Genomic DNA, 14904 nt, shown 5'->3' with positions numbered 1-14904 from the left:
CCACGTGCATGATACGCGTTTGAAAAATATAGGGGTTTTGCTTCCAAGGAGCCCCTGGTTTAATGGGAAGGATGGACAAGAAGGATAAATCCCAGTCCTTCCATGTAGGTACGGAAAACAGAACTTCGTTTTTCACATTTCATTTTTTGCATTGAGCCCATCTCTTTCTAGACCAGCAAAGAACTTTACCCTTAGTCATGTTTCAGGGCTTCCAAATTCTCCCCAGGGATGTGTGAAGATTCTAGAGGCTGCATAGTGTCAGGGCTTTGGGAGGAGGGACCCTCTGGTCCTTAAGTCATGGATCCTCTTTTGCTTTAGCTGAGTCTTCTTGGGTCTGGCTAACCCAGCACTGAGCAGATTTTTTGCTGGAGGCACAGTCTTCTTTCTGCGAGGCTCTCCGTGGCTACACTTGCCTAGAGCAGTGATGTTTAACCTTGACTGCACGTTTGCATCACCCAGGGAGGGGGGAAGCTTTCAAAACATACTGAAGTGCAGGCCCCACTATGGACCGATTCAACCAGAAACCCCAAAAATAGGATCTGGACTTTGACATTTGAAACTATAACGTTGCACAGAGTACTCTAATGTGTCAGGCGTGAGAAGGGACGGGGAGGAAGCCCATACAACCTTCCTCTGTCCCTACTTTTGGTCTCTGTTCTTCCACCTTGGGCAAGGAGGTAAGAGAAAGGTCGCTTTTTAGTCTGGAGATAATCTCTTTCTGTCTGGGTTTCCGGACGAGACAGTTTGTCTTTGTCCTAAATCCAACCCGCGATAAAGAACAGCAGGAGATTCTGCTTCCTGCCCCACCGCTTCCCTTCTTGGCCAATGAATTCCTTCTTGGGCAATGGGTTGGGAGGCTATGTTTGAAGGAAGGTAGAGGAGGTGGAGAGCCGAGGAAGCGGGGAGGAAGCGGGTGGAGAGCTTAGGTGGGTGTGCTTAGATCTGCCCGGGGCAACTTGAAGGGGTCAGTAGAGGCGGCTCAGGGAAGAGGTGTTGGGAGCCGTGAGAACCCCGTCTCTGCCCTGGCTGCCCTTCACTCCCGGGGCTGTGCCACCTCCGTGTGCGGACTCTCCCGCCTGGTTCCGGGCTGCTCAGGGGAGTGGCCTGGCCCTAGAGATGGAGCTCGGGGCACGTGCCCGGGGTGCAGGAAGGTTTGGGGAGGGCATGCCTGGGTCCCTGGGTGAGGGCCTGACCCCGATGGCCTGCCCCCATCCACTGCCAGGTGGTGTGGATCACGGCCACGCTGCCCTACCTCGTGCTCTTTGTGCTCCTGGTCCACGGCGTCACGCTGCCCGGCGCCTCCAACGGCATCAACGCCTACCTGCACATCGACTTCTACCGCCTAAAAGAGGCCACGGTCAGTGCCCAGGGGACCGCCCGCCCTCGCGCCAGGGTTGGGGAGGGTTCTCGGGACGAGCGGTAGGTAGGAAATCTGGTCCCAGTTCCACCACAAATCTGCGGCGTAGCCTGGGACGGAGGACAGGTGCTTCCGTCTCTGGGCTGCCGCTTCTCCGTCTGACTGACGCCCACTTGCTTTGCACCTGACACTCCCCCAGCTCAGATGGCCCAGGATTCTGTGGCTCTGCGTGGTGTCCTTTGCAGACCCCTCTTTCCGAGGGGAGCAGGACTCTGTCCTGAGTCCTGGTACCGGCCATGGCCCCCTAGCTCCCCCCCCACCCCAGCCACCCCAGCCCTAATTCCACGCTCTGGTCCCCAGCCTCACCCTCGGCTGCCATCAACTTGAGGTGGGGAGAAGCGGCGGCGGGAGGCGCAGGGCGATCTGGACCCTGCTGACCCCCCGCCCCATGCTTGCCACGCCTCCTCCAGTTCACTGTCCTGCCCAGAGGCACAGACTAAATGAAGGTGGGGTGAATGGGGAGTGGAGGCCAAGGTAGTGGGACGAGGTTGGGATCAGAGACAGCCTTGGAGGTACCCAGTGCCTTGAGCATCTCCCAACCATGGCCTAGATCATTTCCGCCTCCTCCCTGAAGCCCGCGTCCATGCCCGCACCTCAGCATTTCCCCTCACTCTTCCCAAAGGCTTCTTCACACTCTCTGAACCCACAGTAACCCCCACAGGCGGGAGCAACATAGGCTTAGGAGGGACGCGTCCCAGTACACACCTCCCATAGTTACAATGTCCCAACACACCACAGTGGTATAGCCCAATAACCAAGGGGAAAACCTATTTCCTTAGTAACTGTCAGAAAGCTAACAGAGCTTAGGACTCGCACCGGTCTCATAAATTGTGAAATAAGTCAGAGTTCTGCTTGTTCTCCACCTGCTCAAATATCCTGTCTTTCCGACGAGTAGAAACTGAGCCCGTGTGATGTCTCAGGGAGCAGACCTATCCTCCATCGGATTGCTTCTCTTGTTCCAACCTCTGCTCACAGAGTACGGGGAGCCTAGGATAACATGAGCGAGGTGCCGGAAAACTCGAAAATCCCACTGGCATGGGGCTCTCGGTCCAAGTGGGCTGGGTGTAACTGCCCCCGCCCCCGCCCCATGCAGATGTGCAGACAGGTGAAACTGACTAGGGCGAGACATTGTTTTGGGGGTGGGTGCTCAGATCTCTGGGCTTCCAGCCACGTGCTTTCATCACCCAAATGATGGAATAAGTAACCCCAGTGCCCTCCCTGCCCAGGAGTCAGCACTGTCTGTGGGCTGGTGGAAGCTGCTAGGAATCCTTGTCCCTTTTCTGAAAATGCTGTCTGTGTAACTCCTGAAATAGTCCTACCTTTTGCCCTCACTCCATCCACATTTGAGCCTAGCACCGTGAGTTCAGTAACTTCCTTTGAAAATCTCGACATCAGACTGAGCCCGTGAGTTCGTCCAGGCTGAGCTCGTTCATGGTCACCAGAGCCAGGAGCTGCTAGAGGGGCCGCCGTCTGTCTCCACCAAAGCTTCGCTCAGGCCCCCAGGGAGGAGTTGCGTGGCTGCCCATCGCCGGGTCAGACCTCGCTTCCTCGGGTCTCAGACATCCCTGGGGCTCCCCTGCCTTCCCGGAGCAGCCTTCCAGTTCTCTAGGAAGCAGAGGGTGATGGCTCTTGTCTGCCTGTTTCAGGTATGGATCGATGCGGCAACTCAGATCTTTTTTTCTTTGGGGGCTGGATTTGGAGTCCTGATTGCGTTTGCCAGTTACAACAAATTTGACAACAACTGCTATAGGTAAGATCCTTGTCAGGGCTCTGGAAAGCTCTAGATCCTGGGGACCGACCCCTGCAGGGATGGGAGAGAGGGTTCTGGTCTGGGGCAAGTCAACTCTTCCAGGGTTTCTCCCTCTGTGAAATGAGGCAGAGTGGACCTTCCGTGAACTCCAGAGGGGGTGTTCTATGAACTCTGCCGTGGGGGGCTCCTAATGATGCATCTCAACGCAGGACACCTCTTAAACAGGCAAGGTCCTCACCTGGGAAGGTCAGGGCCCCCAGCGCCGGGAGGTCATGGGGACAGGTAGCTGGTGCAGAGGAGCACTGTGTGGCTTTTGAGAGCAGACGGCATTGTCTGTCTGTCCATCTGATGCCCAGACAGGCAAGGGCTGGTCGCATGAGAGGTGAGGGCCTGGCAGAGTCAGAGGTGAGACCGCAGGGTGGACTGAGGGGTCTGCTCAGGGCAGCAGTCAGAAGACCACGTTGTAGCTCGGGTCTCGCTCAGCATCTGACACTTCCTCCCATGGGCCCAGTGCTGTGAGGCCTTCAGACGGGGGCACACCTGGGGCCCGCTCCCGTCAGACAGAACCACAGCCCCTCTAGTGTGAGACAGACGGGGATGGACATGTGCCAGGGCGGCAGGCTGGGGAAGCGGGGTGATCAGCAAGAGCGGGAGGGGAGTTTGAGGGGAGCCTTGGAGGATCGTTGGCATTGTGACGGGTGGACACAGGGCAGAAGGCACTCTTGGTGGGGATAAGCCTGAGCGGAGCCGGGGAGGTGGTGCGTCGGTGGGCCAGCAAGCTGACTGGTCTGGTTTGTTCCGAGACTGCGTGTTGGGGAGTCAGGGAAAGGAAGCCAGGAAGGAAGGTTGGGTCATCTCAACAAAGCTCTTGAAGGCCTGGGTGAGAAGCTGAGAAGCAGTAGGGAGCTACGGGCAGTTTGCTGAAGAGGGAGGCTGGTCATGTGATTCCCCAACAAGAGTTGGACACCAGCTCCTGATCTCAAAGTGGTCCTGACCCAGTGGGGCGCTGGGGTCCCCGTGGCAGCGGGGGGTGGGGTGGTGTTGGAAGTAGCAACTCCAGAGACAGTGCAGGGCTTGGGGAGCAGGGTGGGGGAGTTAGGCCCCTTGACCCCATGGTTCTCCTCGCCCCCAGGGACGCCCTGCTCACCAGCACCATCAACTGTGTCACCAGCTTCATCTCTGGGTTTGCCATCTTTTCCATCCTCGGTTACATGGCCCACGAACACAAGGTCAACATTGAGGACGTGGCCACTGAAGGTGGGTGCGCAGACACGGGAGGCACTGAGAAAGCCAGCGCGCCCCTGGCCGGCGGCTTTCCTGTGGGTGGCTGTGGGAACGAGAGGGCCGGACCTGGAACCTTCCACACCGTCCGTATCACGGGCTTTCTCTGAGGCCATCGGTGGGCGTTCCCGGCCATCCTGGCTCCTGCCTGTGCAATGGAACCTTCCCGTGAGTCAGGCTAGGCGGGACCAGTTGTGGAGCCCTGGGCTGAGCACTTGACATACCCTCATTAGTTCTCATGGTGCTGTGAGGCTAGTGTGAATCGGCCCACTTTAAAGGTGAGAAAGCAGAGACTCAGGCCACGGGAGTGGTTCAAGGTCACCCAGCTAGGGAGCGACGGTACCAGCATTCAAGGCCTGAGCAGTCCGGCCTTGGACCCTGCCCTCCCCTACTGCTTCTCCTATTCTTATGGCCACAAAGAAGCTGGGGCCTGGCAGGGAACTCGAATGGGCTCGGAGGACCACAGACTTTGGAGAGTAAGAGGCTCCCTGAGGGTGTGCGGGGGTGGGATCCACAGCCCGTGGCCTGCCGCTGTCCCGGCTCGGCTCTCTGGCCTGGCTGCTGGAGGTCCGCCTCCTTGGGGCATAAGGGACTGTGAGCTGCAGCTGGAGTCACCTGTCATCCGCAGACCCTGGGATCGCTCTACCCCAGGGGACTGGCCAAAAATCGCGGGGTTGGCTGGGCGGATGGGGCCTCAGCTACTCTTCCGCCGTCCGCATTTCAGACCAGCAGGCCCAGCCCTTGACGAGGTCCTCCCTGCTTCTTACAGGAGCCGGCCTGGTTTTCATCTTGTACCCAGAAGCCATTTCCACCCTGTCGGGATCCACGTTCTGGGCCATCGTGTTCTTCGTCATGCTCTTGGCTCTGGGAATTGACAGCTCAGTGAGTGACCCTGCTCGGGAGATCATGCCACACACACTGGGGGATGGTGAGGGGTGGGGACACTGAGCCTGACCCACCCCACCCCCCAACGACTCAACCTGAAGTACCCACCTGATGGCTAGTCGTTTCCAAGAAGCCCTAATTAAAGGCAGACAAGGAAGTGAGTTCCTCTAGGCCCAGGCTGAGGACCAGTAGAAACCCCATTGGCATCACAGAAATCCATCCCAGAAGCTGCCATCAGATGAGCCGGCCCAGGCCCTCCTCTGGCACCTGGGGAAACGGAACTTAAGGAGCACATGGGTGGAACATTTCTTATCTCACCAGGCACTCTTCCCACTGGAGTTCATCACCAACAACCAACGAAAACACTCGGAGTCCCATTGGTTTCTTAGAACCTTTTGTTTTACCTGTAGGCAAGATTAGATTTACCGACCTCTTTAGGTCTGTGCCCACCTCTGGTACGTCACGCCTGGAAGTTTGCCAGAAGTCTCGGGCTAGGGCTGGCGAATGAGGGTCCTCTTGGTGCCTCTTCTTTTCAGTCGGTAGATCTGCCAGGAGCAATGTGTTGAGAAGGATTCTGAGGCCGCTTCCAGGCTCATAGGAAGGAATCTGGATCTGTGCTTAACACCGTCTGCGGGGGGCGGCGGGGGGGTACAGGGGCAGGTATAGGGAGGGAGTGAGGGCATGCGTGCTTCTCGCCTGCCACCCCAGGCTTGGGGTGTCGCTTGAGTAAGCACATGATTCGTACTCACGGGAGACCCTTTCAGACTCTGAGAGGCTGGTGTGGGAGGTGACCCCTTGCTTGACAGTTGGAAAGGCAACCAGAAATCCTTGTCAGAAACTGTTGCCTGAAGTTCCAACCGCTAGCAGCTCTCCTCTGGGAGTGGTTTCCAGAAACTTATATGCAAAGAGACGACATCCCTGAGCGTTTGGCTTTACCCCTTGCACCCTCCTGGGCTCATGGGTCCCCACTCAGGGACAGTAGACTGGGACCTGTTGACCAGAGGGAGACAGAAGTTACCTCTTCAGCCTCTCCCACATAGTTCTGAGTGGGCCTGAGAGCAGGGCAGAGTGGGGTGAAGATGAGGAGGAAGGCGAGGCCGCCACACCAGGGTGCCCCAGTCCCCCCCCCCCGCCCCCAGGCTTCGGGAGGTCCGAGGGAGCCTGGGGCCTGAGACTCCGCTGCGGGCCGTCCCTCCTACCTGCTCCTCACTCTGCCTGGCTCCGTCCAGATGGGAGGCATGGAGGCCGTCATCACGGGCTTGGCGGACGACTTCCAGGTCCTGAAGAGACACCGGAAACTCTTCACATTCGGTGTCACCTTTGGAACCTTCCTCCTGGCCCTGTTTTGCATAACCAAGGTGAGGAGGGGCTGGGCTCTGGGTCACCTGGAGCTCATGGGGCTGTATTTCAATCCAATCCGGTCGGGAATTCCCAGCCTTGGAGCTGGGGTGGGGTGGGGTGGGGGTGGAGGGGCTAGGGTAAGCTCAGGGGGAACCACGGGGGGACCAGCATCCTCAGCCCTGTGGCCTGATTCCCCCACCAGGGCGACCCCCCAGTGTCCCGAGTCTCTTCCACCTCTGAGCCTGAGGAATTCCAGGCGACTCTTTGAAACGGCTGATTTGTTTGAGGGGCAGCCGAAGTCCCTTTGAAAGCCAGCTCACTTGTTCCCAGCTGAGAGACCCACCCTCAGCCTTCAGGAGAATGCAGATACGTGACATCAGACAATAGCACCAGGACCCCGACACCCACCTTATCAGGCAGGGTTCTGAGCCAGGGACACGGGACAGGGGCGTCGGGATGGATGTGACAGTCAGTGGCCATTTCTGGGCAGGATGGCCTCAGACTTTCTCTCTCCACGCCCAGGGTGGGATGTACGTGCTGACCCTGCTGGACACCTTCGCGGCGGGGACTTCCATTCTGTTTGCTGTGCTCATGGAAGCCATCGGCGTCTCCTGGTTCTACGGTACGTGGGGGGCCCCGAGCACGTGCAAGAGCCTCGGTCACCGCCTGGACATGCAAAGGCTTTCCATTTGCAGGACAGCCACTGCTGACCCCAGGGCGGAGCAGGTGGCTTCTTGGGCACAGCTCCCCCCACCCACCAGCTCATCTTTGCCTTTGAACAGAAAGCTGCAAAGACCTCCCAGGGCCGCCCAGGGCCAGCTTTTAGCGAGGAACGCAGAGGAAGCTGCGGATCCCCCAAGCCATAAAATTCCTTCTAGAATAGGGTGGCCACGGGTAGCAAATAGAATCCAAGACACCCAGTTACACTTGAACTTCAGATAAACGATGAGTAATTGTTTTAGTATAAGTATGTCCCAAATACGGGATGCAGTTTTAGTTCAACTAAAACTGTCTCCATTGTCTCTCCGAAACTCTGTCTGAAACTCAGATGGAACCAGTAGCTCACGTTCTCTCTGGCAGCCTTATTCTGGAGCTGGACGGGGAGAAGGTGCCACAGGTTGTCACCTGTGTTCCGACTGTTCCTTTCTTTCCCCACGAGTCACATCAAAGAGTCGACCAGTGTGAGGCTGGACGATCCTGCACAGTGACGTCACCTGGGGCAGGTCCCCTCCACTCCCGGAGCACTGTTTTCCCTCTGCAAAAACAAAGCGGAGTGGCACGTAAAAGGCGGTACTATATATTTTTTTTAAATTTTCATTGAAGCATAGCCGACATGCGGTGTTGTATTAGCTTCAGGTGTACAGCATAGCGATCGGACACTCTGTACCTTCCTCGGGGCTCGCCACCACGGTGTTGTCACCACCGGTCACTGAACAGTGTCCCTATATATTGTCCCTTATCCTCCCCGTGCTCCATGACTTATCTACTTAAGAGCTAGAAGTGTGTACCCCTTACTCTCTTTGCTCGGTCTCTCGCATCCCCCTGCCCGGCTCCCCTCTGGCCACCGCCCTTATGTTCTGTGTATTGAAGAATCTGGTTTTTCCTTTCTCTCTTTTTTGCTTTGCTCCTTTGGTTAGTTTTTTGAGATCCGGCAGGTGAGAGGAGTGGTATTTGTCTCCCTGAGACTGCCTGACTTCACTTAGCACGGTGCCCTCTAGGTCCATCCATGTGTCACACACGGCACCTGCTGGGGGTGACTTCCGCACCAGCCAAGCGCCCGCGCCCGGGTGTCCCAAGTGCCATGGTGCCCACGGCTAGCCTCACTGCACCGCCCCCCCCGTCCCGGGGCCTGACCCTCAGGGGAGGGCCACAGCGGGGAGGCCGGGGGCTCTTCGGGGGCCGTGTGACTGGCCTGCCCTGTGTGTGCCCAGGTGTGGACAGGTTCAGCAACGACATCCAACAGATGATGGGGTTCAAGCCGGGCCTCTACTGGCGACTGTGCTGGAAGTTTGTGAGCCCCGCCTTCCTCCTGGTGTGTACGGGCCGGGCCGGGGCTTCCTGGGGCGAGGGGGCTGGGTCCAGGCAGGGGGCCGGGGGCTGGGGGGGGGGCGGGCATGGGCTTGTGCAGACATGCAGATGGGGTGCTGGGATGCCCAGTGCTGTTCATAGCATGGGAGGCTTCCACCGTGGCGGGTCTCCAGCTGGGGCCGGGTCCCCTGGGCACTGTGTGTCACCTTCCCGTGCCTCGTCTCTGTGTCTTGCTCCTTCTGTCTCCTTTTGGTCATCGTTGGCTCCTTGAATGCTTCTTCCTCCTGTCCCTCCTCTTTTTTTCTCTCCTTCCTGCTTTCCTACGTTCCCTGCGACCCCTGGCTTCCCGCGGGCCTGCCGCCGCCTCCCTCCCACCTGCTCCCCTCCCGCCCCTCCCCGTCTCTCTCTTCCTTCGGTCCCTTCCCACCGCCCCCCACCCCGTGGTGTCCCCGCAGTTTGTGGTGGTGGTGAGTGTCGTCAACTTCAAGCCGCTCAACTATGACGACTACGTCTTCCCGCTCTGGGCCAACTGGGTCGGGTGGGGCATCGCGCTCTCCTCCATGGTGCTCGTGCCGGCCTACAGCATCTACAAGTTCTTCAGCATACGGGGCTCCCTCCGGGAGGTGAGCTCGGGGTGCGGGCCGGGTTGGGGGGGGAGGGCGGCATGGCGGGGCGTCTCCAGGCGTCCCTGATGAGCCCAGAGAGGGCAGACCCGAGGGCCGGACCCCAGAGCCACCGCGACGGCCAAGTCACCGCCACGCCCCAGCCCGCGTTTTCACATTTTTAAGCGCATGGACCTCGGCAAGGTCAAGGGAGCGCTTAGCACGGTGCCTGGCACAAAGGAGGCGGTCAGCGCACGCCCCCTGCTGTCGGGTCCGCGTCGCACACGTCCGTCCCTGCTGTTACTGTGTAGGAGGGCACCCTCAGCCCTCGCGGCCACTTCTGAGGTCTGTCACGCCCCGGATGGCCCCATCTCCCAGTCGGCGCTCCCCGTGACCTGGCCACCTCAGCTCTTACCTGCCTCTTTCCCGAAACCCGACGACTACCAGCCTAAACCAGAGATTTCCAGAATTCATTCTCTTCTTTTACTCGTGCGCATTGTGTGTGCAGATACACGGAGAAGGGCTTAGGAAGCGGCGCGTTTCCTCTGAAATGATGTCTGTCCTGTTTGGTTACGCAAAGGCCCTTCCCTTTATAAATCATGGCGACAGTCTTTGCCTCGTGTCCTTACTTTGCAAGATGAAGCTTCCATTCCTCTGCCCCGCCCCGTAGTGCCCTCGCTCCCCAGCTGCTGGGCTGGGAGGGTGCCTGGCCCCTGGGCCCTAGACGGAACTCCCCAGGGCTCACATTGGAACCCGAGGGCAGACAGACAAGTGAGGACGGCGAGGAGTGAGCCATACAAGGACTTCGGGGAGAGGGTCCCAGGCAGGGCTGCGTCTGTGCGCTCCTCCTGGATCTGCTTGGAGCTTTTTACTGTTCACGCTTGGGGAGCAGGGAGGGCTCCCCGCTGCGTAGTGATCCCCCTTTGGCCCCAGTGCATCCCCCGCCCTCCCCGAGTCCCCGGCCTGTGTCTGCAGCACGGCAGGGACGCCTGCCCTGACACCCCGCCGTGCCCTCCCTGTGCCCCGGGCTCGTCCCCTGTGGCACTCACTTAGCTGCGGCTTCACAATGACCCATGTGTGTATGTGTTCGGTGCCACACTTGCAAGGTCCCCCAGAGCAGAGTCGGTGTGTGTCTCTGGGGCCCCGGGGCCTCCCCGGGTGTCGGGCCGCGGTAGTCGGCCCAGGACACGGCCACTGGCCAGATGACTCAAGGTGAACAGACCCGCTCCACAAGCAAGGACAGGGGGTGTATTGTATGGGCCTCACAAGCCGTTCATGCGGGACTTTAGGGCCAAAGAGCAGGTGGCCTGTAGCTGGGGGTGGCTGCCGGCTACTGGGACGGTATCCCCGGGCCCGGCTGAGGCCTCCTCCCCGTCTTCATCTTGTCACAGAGACTGGCCTACGGCATCACCCCGGAGAACGAGCATCACCTGGTGGCCCAGAGGGACGTCAGGCAGTTCCAAGTAGGTGCAGGCTGGAACGTTCTGGGCGGGGGCCAGGCCCTAGCGGCTCCCCACTGCGTGCTGGCTACACGCCCACACGCCCCCAAACCCCAAGCAGCTTGGGGGCTGTATAGTCCCACGGCTATGGCGTCAGGAAGGGAGGAGGGGGCCTGTCCTCGGCGTCTACCAGCTTCTGCCTGACCCTCAGCTCCTCGGTCCTGGGAAGCCCAATGTCCGGTCTTTCCTAAAGCTTTATTCTCTCTCTCTCTGAGTGGTCGCCACGCTAGGCTGGGGATCTCTTATCTTGGAGGAAGAGCTGCAGGTGCATCAGTAACACGTTGACCTAAGTCCTTTTCCCTTAAAATCCTTGGGGTTGGGGTTTTGAGGAGGGTCCCGGTGAGCCCCTTGTTTTCAGACTTGCTGTGAGGCTTTGGGAGGCTTCTTGGCCCTTTCGGGGGCCTGAGTGACAAGCCAGTAATCAGCCTGCATGGTCTCCGGGGCCTTTGGGGTGAGGGCTTGTGTCCTCTGCCCGCCCAGTGCTTCTTGCTGCCCTTCTCAGCTGGGGTCCCCGCCTGTCCCCGGCCCCGGCATAGACCCCTGTTCTCTTCCTCTGCAGCTACAGCACTGGCTGGCCATCTGACCTGGCCCCAGGGAGGAGCCCTGCCGCGCCCGTGTCCAGGTCCAAGGCTTCGCTACCACCCCGGGCACAGTCTTGAAAATCCTCTCCTGAAAGATGTGTCTTTCCATCCCTCTTCCTCTTTCCCCAGTTACAAATGGTTTAGTGACCTGGTTTTTATTCACCTTCTGTTCATCGGGCCCGGGGGCTTTGAGTTCAGATTTGGAAAGCCTCAAGGGAGAAGAGGAGGGGAGGGAAATGGAAGAATAACTTCTGTTGAACCTCTTTTGTGTGGAGAAGGTCTCACGCCGCTTTGGGATCTGGCCCAAGCTGAGCTCCATGGCTCGGGCGGAATTCCCCACCACGCGTGCTTGTACTTTGGGTCACGGAAGAAATCCTGTCGGCCAAATCAGAGAGGGGATGTTCCTCTTGGTGAGACATCATAAAGCCAAACACACACAAAAAGCCCCGCTGGGTCTGGGGCAGGGAATCCTTTCTCTTGCCACCTGGTCAGCGCTGTGGTGTCTGAACCTTGGTCAGGGAGCTGGGGTTGGTGTGTCTCTGTCTTGGGTCTATGGATAGATGCTTTGGGGGATTGTGAGCAGAAACCTTCACAGTCAGTTTTCACTCTGGCTCAGCTGAGTCTGATGTGTGTGTGTGTGTTCTGGAGCATTCTTCCTGGGGAATCCCACCCAGCAAGGTCTCCCACCCAGTACGGTCCCCGGGCTTTTCAAGTGATAGGGGGTGGCCCCGAAAACTCCCTTTGTCTCTCTTCATGGTCTGGACTTAGCACCTGAGGGCAGGGTGGGACCAAGTACAGAGCAACCTGGTCACTCAAGTCGAGGGGAGAATATTCTGAGTTGATGGAGCGGGTTGGTGGTTTTAGAGAATTTCCAGCTTCACTTCTGTTACATGTTCACGCGTAGCGCCCTCTGGTGGTGGTGGTTAGTTTCAGCTCCTTCAGAGAACGCATTCGTAGTTTGGTTAAGGTGGTGGCATCTGTTTGGGGTTTCTGTTTATGGTTTGAGTCTCTTCTTATGTACCCGCTGGAAATCGAGATTCAGAGGTTCTTGTTGTGACTGTGGAAGCCCCTGTTGAAGAATCTTGGGCCATAAGTAAATAAATAAAGAGGCCACTTATACTGGGGGTGTAGGAAGACACACATCCAGAAGGTGCTTTGCATAAACCTGGGGTGTCCCTGAGCCTGACCAATGGATCATGCAGTTTGTGGAAGAGGGTTATAAGAGGGCCAGCTGGGGGCAGCGAGGTGGTTTCCTCTCTGACGGTCCTGAGATTTCCCTGCTAAGTCAGTGTCCGTGGGTGATTTTTTGGAGAAAAGAGGGAAAATCAGAAGACTTTTGGTCTTTTCGTGTAAAAAGGCCAGCTCTAAGTCTGCGGCAGCCCAGGTGGCAGGTGTCTTAGACCACTGTGGAAGGCGGGTCCTGGGAGTGGAGCATCCAACAGAGTAGAACAGTAAGGTGGGGGTCTGGGTGATGAGGGCAGGGTGACCCATCTCAGGTGGGATCTGGCCCCGTGAAGGGTAATTCTTCCCTCGGTGTTACGCTTGTTTTCCACAAAGCGCTTTCATCCCTGTCACCTCCCGTCTTCCCAGCAAGGGCTGCAGGGCCGGTCTCTGTCCCCATTTCCGAGATGGGAACACCAAGGCCCAGCATTTCGGGCACTCTGGTTCAAGCGCTGTCAGCTCCTAAGGGATCCAGTCAGACCCTCAGCTCAGATCCCTGGACTCTCAGCCCAGAGCACTCTGAAATCTCCTGCACACTAGGGTTTCCCCCCCACCCAGGCTGTCATTAAAAATAAACAAAACCCAGTCGAACAGCCAGATGGGGTCTCTTAGCCAAAGAACAATGTGTTGGAAGAAGGAGAGAGGGGAGAGGATGTCGTTTGGTCCCATCTAGCTAGTTGCCAGAGGAGATCGTTGAGCCGCTCCCTTTCGGATGAACACAGCCGCTCCGGGGAACAGCGGGGTGTGACCGCGGAGGCTGGCTGGCTGAAATGAGGGTGAACAGAAAAGCCTGTGTGTATCAGAACAGGGACACCCTCCAGAGAGAAACTGCCATCCGCATGTGGCCTTTCTGCCTCTAGATATTTGTCCCAAGGGTGAATCGGAGATGTGGTGCTAGCTGATCCAACACCAAACCAACGCAATGGTGCTGCTTTGGGGGGGGAGTGGGCTCCTGAGCCTGGGGCGAGGGGCGAGGGCGGGTGTGGCCCCCCCTCCCCTGGGGGTGGCAGGGGGACCCAGGAAGCCCTTGGAAGCCTTGGAGGTGCCGGCAGACACTCTGGGCTCACCTTCCACCCACACTTAGTGGAGGGGGAGTACGTCCTTGATCCTGAGTCACGCTTGACTTCTTTTTTGTGGCCTTTTTTTGATAGCAGAGGTTACCCGACATGAGGGTACTCCCGTGTACTGTATATGACACTTTTGCATTTTACCAGATTTTTAAAGGATTATTATTTTCCATGAAATGTAAAATATCGGTTTAAGACCACCGCGTTAACATCTGCTCAGTGTCCAGTGATTCCGTGTCCACCTGTGAGCGGGTCTTCATTCTAGATGCAGAGGACACAAAGGAGAAAGGGGAGCTGCCAACTCTTGCCAAACGTCCTGCTGAATACAAGTCTCCGAAGCTGCCTTAATTCTCGGACGGCAGCCCCGCCCGGGGTGGGAGGGGGTGTTGGCTGTCTCTGGGTGTAGGACCCGTTTTGCAGCCCTGGTGATGTGAGCCCGAAGCATTCTTACCAAAGAAGTCATTTCTTAGTAGAGAAGCCCGCTGAGCTCATTTCATTTGTTTATTTCCTTTGGAAGCCAGGGGAGGGAGAAGGGAGAAAAGCATGCACAGCTCAGCATTCCGAGCCACAGGGACCTGGGTCTGCAGCCTCGCTGGGCTCCTGGGGAGGGGGGAGCTTTATCTCTCGGGGCTCCGGGGTTCTTTGCACAAGCAAAGCTTGGATCCCATAATTGAAGGTCCCATCCAGTTAAAAAAATGTTCCTGTCTCCATGACAATGTTCTTGTGCTAGATGTACAGTGAGGGAAGTACATCGTTTACCGCAGGACCTTCCAGAATGATCTGGTGACCCGTAACCTGTGAAGTAGAGCAATGTCCGATTTCTGGCCTCCAGAATGTGGATTTTTCTGGACATTCAGTAGTTCCTCCTTCTCTGGTATGTCCTCAATGGATGCCAGAAACACTGGGTATTTAAAAAATAAAATCCAACCCTTTTGTTTTGAGGATGTTGAGGGTGACGCGTGTCATGCCCATGTGAGCCCCAGGATCCGCAGCTGTGCGGGCGTCCGCATCGTTACTGCCGCCAAAGACACTGGTAAATGTGAAGTTGCTTTTGGGGTACCCGCCCTCGTCCCTCTGCTTCTCCACTTCTGTGTAAATAAGGATTGTTCCAGTGGTGCCCTCTCTGTGTCATGGACTGTACCAATGTCATGCAGGTTTCTCTGTCTGGTGTGGATTTATTTTAAAAGCTGTTCTCTTCATGGAAAAATAAGTCTACAGAGTAATAAAGGATA

The 14904-nt window shown here is 57.6% G+C and overlaps 1 protein-coding gene across 1 annotated transcript in view; it reads left to right on the top strand.

Annotated features, from left to right (window-relative positions):
* The window catches only part of SLC6A2 (solute carrier family 6 member 2), a 46601-nt gene extending 31697 nt beyond the window's left edge, over nt 1-14904 (top strand). Inside the window, exons 5-14 of the mRNA XM_027620271.1 lie at nt 1223-1357; nt 3064-3167; nt 4300-4424; nt 5218-5330; nt 6563-6691; nt 7197-7296; nt 8606-8706; nt 9158-9325; nt 10696-10767; nt 11363-14904. Coding sequence (XP_027476072.1) covers nt 1223-1357; nt 3064-3167; nt 4300-4424; nt 5218-5330; nt 6563-6691; nt 7197-7296; nt 8606-8706; nt 9158-9325; nt 10696-10767; nt 11363-11386 — 1071 coding nt within the window. The 3' untranslated portion in view covers nt 11387-14904. The remainder of the gene's footprint in view (nt 1-1222; nt 1358-3063; nt 3168-4299; nt 4425-5217; nt 5331-6562; nt 6692-7196; nt 7297-8605; nt 8707-9157; nt 9326-10695; nt 10768-11362) is intronic.

This window comes from Zalophus californianus, chromosome 17 (assembly GCF_009762305.2).
Source record: "Zalophus californianus isolate mZalCal1 chromosome 17, mZalCal1.pri.v2, whole genome shotgun sequence".
NCBI lineage: Eukaryota > Metazoa > Chordata > Mammalia > Carnivora > Otariidae > Zalophus > Zalophus californianus.
Note: the sequence above shows the minus strand (reverse complement) of the source record. Positions and strands in the feature narration are given on the sequence as shown.